At 49.5% G+C, this 12394-nt stretch overlaps 1 protein-coding gene across 2 annotated transcripts in view; it reads right to left on the bottom strand.

Annotated features, from left to right (window-relative positions):
- Positions 1 to 238: 238 nt before the first annotated feature.
- Syn3 (synapsin III) overlaps positions 239 to 12394 on the bottom strand; it is a 358286-nt gene continuing 346130 nt past the window's right edge. For both annotated transcript variants that reach the window (XM_090328587.1, XM_090328588.1), the window contains exons 10-14: positions 9718 to 9820; positions 5854 to 5988; positions 5468 to 5555; positions 1747 to 2038; positions 239 to 423 (exon numbers count right to left, since the gene is read on the bottom strand). In XM_090328587.1, the coding sequence (XP_090184713.1) occupies positions 291 to 423; positions 1747 to 2038; positions 5468 to 5555; positions 5854 to 5988; positions 9718 to 9820 (751 nt within the window). In that variant the 3' untranslated portion in view covers positions 239 to 290. The remainder of the gene's footprint in view (positions 424 to 1746; positions 2039 to 5467; positions 5556 to 5853; positions 5989 to 9717; positions 9821 to 12394) is intronic.

The raw sequence follows: 12394 nt of genomic DNA on the forward strand, positions 1-12394 counted from the left end.
TGTGAACATCAGACATGGACATGTCACTCGGCATCGGGGTGGGAAGCAGGCATTGTGGGTAGGCAGGGCATTGATAGTTCTTTCTGAAAGGCCTGTGTGAAGGGGCCTGGATGCTCTTCAAGGCCCACACGCAAGGCAGGTAGCGTTTCAGTGCCACGGTAATGGTGAATGATCAGATCGTGGGTCCAGGGTGTTTAGGAAGCATGTTCCCAGGTCCTGTGTTGGTTCCTGCCAGGAGCAGGAGGAGAGTCCTGGCATCCTCCCTCCTGCCCTCACCAGCCTGAGCAGGGCTAGTCAGAGAATAGGCTTGCGAAGGACTTCCTCAAGTTGCGAATGGTCTCGGCCTTGGCCTCGTCTTCACTGGGAGCCCCGCGGTGGGCGGCGTCTGATGTGCCCAGGCTGTTGGTCAATGACTGGGATTTGCTGCAATAGAGAGGCAGGAGGCTGAGGCTTCCAGGAAACAACTCTGGGGCCAGGCAGCTGACCCCAGCCATCCATCAGAACCATGATAAAAAAAAAAAGTAGGGGGGCCAGGAGTTTTGCCTAGTGGTTAAAGTGCTTGCCTAGCATGCATGAAGACCCGGGTTCGATTCCTTGGTACCACATACATAGAAAAAAGCCAGAAGTGGTGCTGAGGCTCAAGTGGTAGAGCTCTAGCCTTGAGAAAGTCCAAGGACAGTGCTCAGGCCCTGAGCTCAAGCCCAGGACTGGCAAAAAAAAAAAAAAAAAAAAGTAGGCTGCAGTGCTCACAAAAAAAGGGGTGTGAGGGACCCAGGGGCATCTGCACGGGTGCTTGTTATGCTGGTCTTTTTGGGGTGAGGGCCTTGTGCTTTAAGTGGAAGAGCCCCTGCCTAGAAAGCACACCTCTCACCTTTGTTTTTTGTTTCTTTTTCTTTTGTCACCTTTCAGACATGGTTTTGCTCTTTTGCCTGGGTGGGCCTTAGATTGGGACCTTCTACTTTCTCTGGTTGGGATTACAGCTTGCTGTATACTGCCTGGACTTGGTATTTTCATTTTTCAAGGGCAAAAATTGAGCCTCAAAGTGAGTGAACAACCCCAGCTCCTATTCTTTCTGCCATCCCAGCAGCACCGGCAGCCTGATTGCTCTCCTGTTTGTCTGTACAAACCTGCTCTGTCAATTACCATGTGCTAGCGCCACACAGGTTACAGTTTCTCCCCCTGTAGCTTCCAGCACTCATGGCAGAATCAAGAGGCCCAGGGACTTTACACTTCACCATCTCAAGACTTTTCACCTCATCAGTAATTCTGTAATCCCAAAGTCATGGGGCTTGAACTCTGGGCCTTGGGGCTGTCCCTGAACTCTTCAGCTCAAGGCTAGCCCTCTTACCGTCGAGTCACAGCACCACTTCTGTTTTTCTGGAGGTTAATTGGAGATAAGAGTCTCATGGACTTTTTGTGACCGGGCTGGCTTTGAACTGAGATCCTCAGATCTCAGCCTCTTGAGTGGCTAAGATTACAGACATGAACCACTGGTGCCTGGCTTATTTATTTAGTTATTAACATGGGTGTTTTTCCTCCATTTTGGAACTGCCACAGGGTAAAACGCTGGAATGGCAGTGTGCCATTTTCTCTGAATGCTTTGCAAGAGCCAGGTGGCAGTCCCTTCGGCCAGGAGGCAGTGACCCCTCTGTGCCAGGCCTAGTGCTAGGTGACAGGTGTGGAGAGGGCAGAGTGTCTGGCCATCTCTTTCCACGGGAGGCCCTTTGCCCATTCCCAAACACTTACTTGAGATGGGGATGTGGTGGTGCCGATTTTGGGGGCTCCTCACCCTGTTGGGAGGTGCTGCGGCCCTGCACGGGGGGCCGAGGCTGTGAGCTGAGGTTGGCACCTGGCTTGGAGGCCTGGTTTGGAGAGCTGCCACCCGAGGCCCGAGATAACTGTGGAGAGCCTGGGGACCTCTGCTGCTGAGGAGATCCAGACTGGGGGCTCGCGGGCTGCTGGCCTTGTGGGGAGAGCCTCTGCTGGGAGGGGCTTCTGGATCTGGGAGGCTGAGGAGATGGAGCTTGACGAGGGCCTCCTATCCGCCAAAGAGAAAAAAACGTATGTTTGGATTTGTCCTTTGGAGACAAGCAACGGCCCGTGTAGGCCTGGAACCATGATTGTCTCTGTCTCTATCTTACACACCCATCATTTAGTTATGTGGGAGGCTATCATGGTGCCCATCCGTCGTTTTAGATGAGATGTCTGAGGAGGCCTGAACAGGCCTTGAACTGTAACCTCCCTGATCTCCACTTCCACATGGTTGGGATTATAGACTTGAATACTAGGCAACATTCCCCATTTAAAAATGGACCCGATTAAAAAAAAAAAAATGCTGGTTAGGGGCTGGGAGTTTGGCCTAGTGGTTGAATGCTTGCCTAGCATGCACGAAGACCCAGGTTCGATTCCTCAGGACCACATACATAGAAAAAAGCCGGAAGTGTTGCTGAGGCTCAAGTGGTAGAGCTCTAGCCTTGAGAAAATCCAAGGACAGTGCTCAGGTCCTGAGCTCAAGCGCAGGACTGGAAAAAAAAATGCTGGTTATAGTTTTCTTTTCTACACCCACTACAGGTCAAAGAAAACATCTAGTTTTATCTTAAGCTCCCACCTTTACCCATGGGTTCACAATATTTTAGAAAACCTGAGTAACTCATTTAACAATACATTATTTCTTTCTTGAGTCTGTATTTTACCACTTGTGATTCATTAAGAGACACTGTAGTCATTTCTTACAACTTCCTGGAAAAGAAAACAAATCTGGTATATTTTTAGGATGTTATTTGCCCAAGCACAAGATGAGTGCTGAAAAGAGGCTGAAGCTGATTGAAAGAACGTCACTTCACCGAGTGTGAAAATGAACAGTGAGCTAGCTGCTCAGGCCTGTTCATCCTAGCTACTCCAGACGCTGAGGTCTGAGGATTGTGGTTCAAAGTCAGCCCAGGCAGGAAAGGCCATCAGACTCATCTCCAGACTTACCTACCAAAGGAACAAAAGGAACAAACCAGAGTAGGGATATGGCTCAAGTGGTAAAGCACCAGCCTGGAGCAAAAAAAGGCTCAGGGACAGTACCCAGGCCCTGAATTCTCACCACAGGATAGGCACAAAAAAAGTATTATAGTTCTATAAAATATATTTATAGAACTGTTACTACAAATATCTATTTAAAATATGAATATAAATTTATACACATATAAAAATAAAGACAAACAGTGAGTTTAAAACAAATATAAGCTTGGAGAAATGGTGATAATATTGTTTTGTTCAATTAACCTTGTTTTTAATTTGAATGTTAATTACCTTAACTGGTTTTAAGTTGATTATTTTTCAGCTCACTCAATGTGTGTTTAGCCACATGTTCCTTAAAATAATATCTCTTTATCAAGCATGGTTTTACTGTGTGCCAGAGAGGAAACAGAATACAGTGGCTCTCTGTTTTAAAGGGCTTCTGTTCTGAAGTGTTTTTAAAGTCAGTCCCTGGCAGAGTGTAAGGGGAGGGGGCAGGGCAGAGACAAGCCAGGAGTCTGGTGGGGGGATGAATAAAGTACTTTGGGGCCATTTATAACTGTAGGATATCTGCCAGGCAGGAGAAGAAGCTGCTGGTTACAAAGATGATTAATAACAGGAATTAACAGTCCCCATAATAGGACAATTAGAACATCGATGAGAATTGTTAGTAAGATACACGCTATTTATTAGTATAAGAACTTACAACTCAGCACTGTCCCTCAATCACACTTCTTACTAATTGCTTCCTGTCTCCCTTCCCCCGTTCCCTGAAAGCACCCCAGCATTCAACATGGCTATTCTTTTTCCTCCCTTATCACTTCTCCTGGCCCGATTCCTCAGTGATATCACTTGCCTAAGATTGGCACGGTAGTGAGACATGAGCTGGGTTCAAATCATTGACATATAGGTACATCAGAAGAGTACTACTGTTCATGTGTACACGTTATGGTATGGTTAGGGTTTTAAAAGTTGCCCTAAAGTCCATGGATTAAAGGCCTGGTCCCAGGGCATCATGGGAGGAGGAGGAGCCTATACAGGGTGGGGCCTGGTGGAAGGAAGTTAGGTCATTGGGGACTTCCCTTCACGGGGCCATAGGGACCATGGCACCAATCCCCATGTTCTCTTCCTCTGGCTTTTATTTTCTTAATACTCTCATGTTCTATCTCTGATCTCACCCCCACTCTCCCTTTTTCTCCCTCCCCATTCCCTTGCCCTTTCCACTCCCCTCCTTCCCATGCAGACACTGACAAAGTTTTCTTCCATCTCATGCTCCCACTATGAACGTGTTGCTACCACAGGCCCCAAACACTAGGGCCAAAGGACTGTGCTAACAAAACCATGAGCCACAATAAAACTTTCCTGCTTTTAGGTGGGATTTCTTGACAGCCATGGAAAGCTGACTATGTACACTTTGTACACTATGTATACTTCTTTTTCCTGAAATACATTCTGCTTTTCCAGGAAGAGAAGCCTAGACAAGAGAGGTGGATGGGAAAGCCTGGTGAATGGTAATGACATAATGTTCATGAACCATCACTATGTTTTATTGCAAAGGGATCTGAATATTGAAATGATACGAGACTTGGCAGTATGGAGAGTTAAAACTGCAGGGATAAAAAAAAGGACTTGAGCAAGACTTTCAAACAAAGGGTGGGGGCAGTGTGGGGACAACAGACTCTGGCCTCTGGAATGAATGCAATTGTGAACAAGTTATTATATTCTGAGAAGACTGACCACCAGGATTTTGACAAATGTGATCATTTTTATTCCAGGATTGAATACGATTTTGATATTTTGGAGAGTATTAGAAGAAAACAACCTCAAGTTTACGTGAAAAGTATACTAATATAAAATAGTATCTATGTGTTAACTATTAAATATATCTATATATACACAGATAATACATCTCTAATGGGGAAAGGAAAGAGGGATAGAAAAAAAGAAGACAGGAAGACAGGGAGAAGGAATGAGGGAGGGAAGAGAGGGGTATTTTAACCTAGTCCAGTAGAAGTGGAATTCATCTGGTCCCCAAGACCTTTTTACTCCCAAGATCAACATATCTGTAGTAACAACAGCTAGAGAGGCCAGGATACCATAAAACACCATCACCACACCACGAACACCCCTTCTTCCTCTCCCTCCCTCTCCCTCTCAAATCTATAGTCAGATACCAGCAGAGGCCAGAAATAAACCCTTTCTAGAAGCTCTGAAAAGCCAGAGTTGTAAATGTGCCATCTTGCCATCTTCTCTGGGCAATACTCTATAACCTCTCCCTCAGGAGGAGGGGCATGCCAGCGTGGAGCGGCTCTATAGATGAGCAGATGGTGGGGGTGTCTCTGGCACAGTGCCTGGCACACATGGGCCCTTCCGTGTATTTCAGTCCTAGAAGTCACACAGGCTAAAAGTCACACACAGGCTAAAAGTCTTAGAAGTCACAGTGCAGGGCTGGCCTGGCTCTTACCTTGTGGCGGTGGGCGTGGCTGGGATTGCCCCAGCTGAGGTCCCAGCTGGCTTTGCCCAGGGGATTTTGCAGGTTTTGTCTGTGGAGCCTGGAGCAGGAGAGAGGAAGCCAGGGATTTTCATTTTTTAAAAAATTTGTCAGTCATGGGGCTTGAACTCAGGCCTGGGCGCTATCCCTGAGCTTTTGTGCTTAAGACTAGCATTTAATAACCACTCAAGAGCCACAGCTCCACTTCTGTTTTTTTTCTCGTGGTTAATTGCAGATAAGATCTGAGGCCCCTAGTTCAAAGCCAGCCTGAGCAAGACACTCAACTCCCTCAGTCATTAGGATTACAGGGGTGAGCTGCTAGGGTCCAGCTTGGAAGTCAGGTTTTATAAACACCTTACCCAGGGTCTCAGGGGAGAGGGCACTGTGCACCCTGGCATCAGAAACTGACTCATTTTGGAGACAACAAGGTCAGCTATCAGTTGTTTGTCCTCTTCCACGTGCTCTCCAATCAGAGGCATCGAACTGTCCATCACCTGTGGGAGAGAGAGAGCAGGGCTTTCCATGCAGGAAGGACCAGGCCCTCTGGAGTGCTGGCTCAGGACAGAAGTGACCACTAGATGGCGATGTCCTCCACACAAGCCACTCAGCTCAGCACCTCCAGTTGGCACTGGGCCTCCTGGAGACGTCCGGTTTCCTACAGTTTTGTCTACACCAACGGCCTGGATTCGGTTCAGTTCGGCCTACAGACGTGGGCTGACAGCAATGTGACCCAGGCCCAGGGTGGGGGAACATTAGCTGACCTTTTCTGTACTTTTCCTTGGGATCTAGGCTCCGCCTACTCCTTTCCCACCCAGCTCTCTTTCTCTCCTTCCTTTGGCTCAAGGTCAAGGTTTTCCATGAAGCTGGAAGCAGTCAAGGTGGGGGTTTGGGCAGGACAAAAATAAAAATAAAATGACGGGCTGGAAGTGACCCGTGGTTGAGAGCGAAGACAGAAGGGGAAGGGCTGTTCTGGGGGCCTTGGCAGAACACAGGCCTGGAAGGAAACTCCTTCCTCAGGAAGCTGGGCTGTTCACACAGGAAGAAAGTACTTACTTAGGAGGGGACCACAAAGGGCAGGTTTTTGTTTCCCATTTTGCCCCTTTTTCATAGATGGAGATAGAAGGGACATGAATCAGTGCGCCAGGTAATTCCCTAGGGACCAGAGACATGGCTGCGTTTACCCCTACTTCCTTACTGTGGAAATCTACCCACCTGAATTCACCTACCCCACCAAATCTGTCAACTTGCCTCCTCCTCTTTCAGCATGAGGCTCATTCTCCTCCTCCAGACCTACATGCTTGTTATTCCCTCTGTCCATACCTTACCTCACAAACTGCTCAACTGTCAGGTTGCCTCTTAGCTAGCCTTTCTTCCAGGAAGCCCTCTAGGACAGCACCAGCTCCTATGAGCCACCTCAGGTTTATCTTGCAGCTTGTCCTATTGGGGAGCTCATCCCAATAGCTGCTGAATGGAGCACTGAGAGGTGCTAGCAGGGAGACTGCTAAATGCTCCATTTTATTGATCATAAACTGCATGCTAGCTACCATTGGAAGCTCTGGGTTGAGTCTCAGCATCCCTACTTGCGGAAGGTATTATCCCTGTCATCATGAGGAGACACAGGGCCCAAGAAATGACAAGAGCCCCAGCACTGGGCCAATCCTTACTGAACACTGGACAGCTTTTTATGGTAAGAAATTGGAGGAGGCAACAGGGGTTCTGGGCCCATGCCCTCCTGTGGACTTGGGCAAGTCATTTTTCCTTTATGAGTGTATATATATATTTTTCGTAACTCTTAAGTTGGAACAGCTGCTCTAGCAGTACCAGCTGTTCCTTTTCCTGGGGCAGCTATAGTTCCTGGGAAGCCGAAAAGCAAGCTACCTAAAGATGGGAAAACAGATTCAAGCAGGATCTGGAAGTGGCTCTTGACAGTTTGCTCCTTGGGTCACCCCTAGGTCTGACAGCCAGGATCCCAGGGGCCTGGCGATGTACCATGGAGAGCCTGTCTCCAGCCTTCCCTGCCTTCCTACCTCTCCTCTACTTGCCCATTTGGGTTCTGGTTTCTTCCTCACATATCCAGCAGTGGAAAACAGCAAGGAACCCGAGATGGGCAATTCTAGAATCCCCAGGGTCCATGCAGCCAGCGGAAGTTGAAGTCTCCCCAGGGAAACATTTTTTCCCCCCACCAGTGAGCAATGTCACCACTGGACAGGTCAGAGGGGACAAGTTCAAGGGTCTTGTCATCCCTGGAGGATGTCACTCGCTGTCAAGATCTTCAGTAAACATTTCACACAAACTCCCTCGTTCTCACCACCGAGGTGGCTCAAAAACCCCAGTATTTTTGGATCTCTCTTGCCCCTCCCCTTTTGTCTTTCCTTATTGGGAAAAATCCTATTTCTATTTCTCAGAACACACTACCCCTCTCCTCCAGCCGTACCCTAAAATCAAAACAGAAGAGAAACAACTCTGTAAAGCTGAGGGGAAAAATATGAAAATCCATTCTTTAAGGAGTTTTTTTTTGAAGTCCAAGGCTACTTTTTACATTTTTATTTCTAATTTGTTTTTGCTTTAAAAATGGGAAACAAAGTCATAATATTTAATACATATCGTATAGAATTAGGGAAATGGGGGGAGGGGCTGGGAAGGTGGGGACAGGGATAAAAGGGGTGATATTGATCAAGATGCATTGTACTCAAACTGACATGTGCAGCTACTTAATCGAACTGGAGTCACAGCATAGGTATTTTTTTTCCTGCCAAAGACAAAAGATAGAACTCGAGGTGCTCATCCCAGAGACAAGGACGGGCCTGTGCTCACTCCTAAGGGGGTTGCTGCCCCTCTGGAATGGAGTCTCTGCAGAGCAATCCCGCCCTCCTGCCCACTGCTGGGCTCCGGTTTCCAGCTTGAGGCTGGTCACCCAGTGAGATGGCTCAGTAGTGAGCAAGGAATGAATGATTAGGAGGCAAAGCCAGGCTCCCTTCTTCCATCCTGGTAAGAGGCCACAACAGGCTTGGGGTGGGGGGAGGGACGTGAGGAGCTGGGATGGCTCAGGTAGAGGGGCCTCATCCTAGCCCTGGGCTGAAGTTCCCAGAGAAGCGCCTGGCTCTTCTAGGAAGGGCTGCTCAGGTTGGCAGTTCTGTTCTTGGCATTTCCATTGGGTCTCTCAAGCAGGGAGCTCTGTGTGTGTGTGTGTGTGTGTGTGTGTGTGGACTTCAGGTACAGTGAGGAGGCCTGGATCTCAGACATAGATGGAAGCCTCTTCCCTCTTTTGGGAGCCTCCTCCATGTGCTTTCCCCCTAACCCTTTCTTCCATGAAGCTACCGGGCGTGCTGGGCCTTGGGTCCCTGGGGAGTGCGAAGGCACGCAGGACAAGGGCCGGGAGGACTGACTGGCTCCTGTGGTCACCCCGGCCATGTGCTTCCCATTAGCCACCCACGCCAGGCAGGGCCAGCCACAGGGCTGTCCCTCACGTGTCTTGGACTGCCATCAGCCTATTCCTCCCCTGTGGCCTGAGAGGGACAGCAGGGGAGCCTGGGAAGCTGGGGACAGGAGGGACGCTGAGGCCAAAGGGGAGTTTTAGGGGAAGCAGGAGGGAGCTGTGGGGTGTGGTAGTGGCAAGAGAGGAGTATGGGGCCCTGAGAGATGGAGCATCTTGGGAGGGATAGGGACAGTGGAGACCATCCTAGAACCCATCACAGAGGGACTCAGCACCCCCGCTAGACTCTGCTATTTCCCTCATCTTTCCCTGCCATTCCTTGCCACCCTTCCTCTTCCTGCCAGCCTGCCATGTCCTGTCCACCGAGTCCTCGCTGTGTCTCCGATCCATCCTGGACCCAGCCCACAGGACCTCTGATGCCATGAACAAAGGTTGATGTGATGTGTGTGTGATGCCCGGGAGTGGATTCACTTCACCTGCTGGGATATTGAGGACAATGATGAAGCCCAGTGGGATGGAGTCTTGCTGTCACTTAGCTGGACAGTGGGGGAGAATGGTTCAATTCACACTCAGAGCTAGGGACTAGTTCAGAAATGCCAAGCATGAAGCTTGCTACTGTGGCCACAGTGGGGTAAGGTAACAGAGCTCCCCGAGGCCTGGGCTGTGTGTGTCAGGCCAGGTTTCAGAACACAGCTGACCGTGCCAGGGTCTGGTGGGGATCCTCTCCTTTTGGCCTTCCTCTCAGAGCTAGGATGGGGAAAGGAGGTATCGTCGCCCCTCACCCCCTCACCTCGATGATGTAATCTCTGCCGTCCTTGCTGTGGACAGCTTTGACAGCACAGATGTCCAGCCCACCGAACATTTCTGAGCAGCTGTCCACCCAGAGCCTGTACCTGTATGGACAGACAGTAAGCATTAAGGGAGGAAACAGAGCAGACAGGAGTCAAGACAGAGCCATAGAGATAACTAGAGATGCTCAGAGAGAGCCAGGTGGTGAGAGCAGAGATGGGGGGGGAAGGAAAAGGAAAAAGGGAAGGGAAGGAGGGGAAGGGCAGAGGGGGAAGGAAGGGAAAGCAGGAAGAAAGGAAGGTTGAAGGAGAGGGGAACTAGAGTCTAGTGATATGAGACCTCCCCCTACCAACCCCAACCCCAACCCCAGGATCTTTGCCCACACTGCAACAGAGACCCAGCCCCCTGTCACCCTGCATCTAGAGCCACCCTGGACACCCAGCAGTTCCTGCAGCTCTTTTCCCTTGGGAAAGCTTCTAAGAGGACTCCAGAAATCCTTCCCAGCTGCTCTCCCAGCCAGACAAGAGCCTCCGGGACAAAGGGTGGATTCTCCCTGAGCTGGAGTGGAGGCAGGCAGGGAGGCTGGCCAGCTGCTCCCGCCTAGCCTGGGGGCCTGGCCCTCTGGACCCACTGCTTTTGTGTCCTTTCCAGCCACTCAGACTGCAGGGCCAGTTTGCTTTGCAGAAGACAGAGTTCTGTGTTGCCCTTTAACCTTGCAACAAGGGCATTGCTGTCTCTGGAGAAATCTTCAGGGCTTGTTCCTAGCTTCCCTTGTGTGTTGGATTTGGGAGTTACAGGGGACTCTCTCTCCCTGTGCTTCAGGGTCATGTGGGGGTGTGCCTATTCTTAGGGTTATGCCTGTTCTTAGAACTGTTTGTGTCCCTGAACCACAAGGCCTGGAATAAGGAGAGGTCATGGACTGAAATGTTCTTAGCACTTTCTCATCTCATTCATCAGCATCCACTGAGGCCCAGAGAGGGAGGCAGGCGAGCCTGGGTCATGGACCAAAGCAAAAAATAGTTCTCCTGGGACCCAGACCAGTTCCCTCTTCAGTGGCAGCTAGGAGGATGCTGGGAGTGAAAAGCAGGATGAAGACTCATGCCTACTGTGCTCCTACTATGTGCCATCTTGTGCCCAGATTCTTCATTCCCGCTATTCCAAATGGAACCCATTTTACAGGGGGAACAACAGATTCAGAGACCTGCCTAAGTGACTGTGGCTTTCAGAAGACCCCATCTGGTTTTGGGTCCCCTGCTAGACACCGTTCCTCTCATTTGGAACAGGGTGCGAATGGTCTGTTCTTACTCAATACGGGGCACTAGATACTCCCTGAATTTCTCTCAATTGTTACTACAGAAACGGGTGCCTGTCTAACACACATAATCCTGTCCAATCGCAGAATTACACCTGCCTTGGCCAGAGTGATTAGTTCAGAGAGTCATGACCAACCAGTAAAGAAGGCTCAGGTCTGAATGAAATGGTTGGAGGAGATGTTTTCCTTCTGACAGACACTGAGGCTCTGGACCTGGAAGCACCATGGGCCGGCCTAAAAGAAAGCACATCCCCAAGAATCCATATAGAAAAGGAGCTCAGTGGAGGAGGATGGGTGGGGAATAAATCCTTGGAGCCAATGTATCTCCCAAAGAACAATTGGACCTGTGTTCTGGTCCAGAGTTCAAGGAAAGGATGGAGGTAAGGGTGGGATTTTTTTAAAGTTTGTGTGTGGTGGTAGGAGGGTGGTCTGGAGTTTGAACTCAGGGCTTGTGTGTTATTCTTGAGGTTTTTTTTTTCTCCTTAAGGCTACCATACTACTACTTGACCACCAAAAAGCCAAGAGTTTGGAGGGATGGTTCCATTGTAGGCTTTCCTACCTCGGCTGGCTTGGAACCATGATCCTTAGATCCTTATTGCCTTTGTATATGTGTGCACTCTGATACTAGGGCTTGAACTTAGGGTCTGGGTACTATTTTTTAGCTTGGGTACTGTTTTTCTTTTCCTTGGGCACTGTTCTTTTTTTTCCTTGCTATTTAATTGCGGATAAACAAAATTCACACTTTCCTACTTGGGTTGGCTTTCAACCTTGCTACTGAGAAAGCTGAGATCTGAGGATCTAGGATTATAGGCACGAATCACTGACCCTTGGGTAGAACAGAGCCTTGACCCCATAGTCTGTCTACTACCAGGTCTGGCTTGCCAGTTGAGATTCCTCACTGGGCATGTGGGCACACCCGTGTACTGGCTGGCTGTTCGTCAGCGAGGATTCCCCTTGGCAGTGCTTAACGTGAGAAAGACCTTCAGGACCTTCAGCCAGGGCAAGCCCTTGAAACACATGCTGGGAAGTCAGCCTGCCACTGCTTGTAGTCATGGTGTTTCCTCACAGCCCTCGGTGCCTAAGGAGGGCCTAGACAGGGCTTCCTGCCTAGTTCCTGGGGCAGTGGGACAGGGCTACAAGATCCTGGATTTGGACATCGGGGTTCTGCTCTCAGCTGTCACTAATCAGCTCTGAGATACTGGACAGGTCATTTCCTCTGAGCTTTTCCCCTCTGTAAAGAGTAGTTTCATCAATATGTGCCCCATAGATGGTTGTAGGCAGCAAGTGAACCCTGCAAAGTGCCTTGTGGTAGAGGAAGCTGGACAGAGGGAGGGTGAGGTGGAGTTCATAGCTCCATTTGTCCCCT

The sequence above is a fragment of the Megascapheus bottae genome, chromosome 2 (assembly GCF_031878675.1).
Source record: "Megascapheus bottae isolate mThoBot1 chromosome 2, mThoBot2.hap1, whole genome shotgun sequence".
NCBI lineage: Eukaryota > Metazoa > Chordata > Mammalia > Rodentia > Geomyidae > Megascapheus > Megascapheus bottae.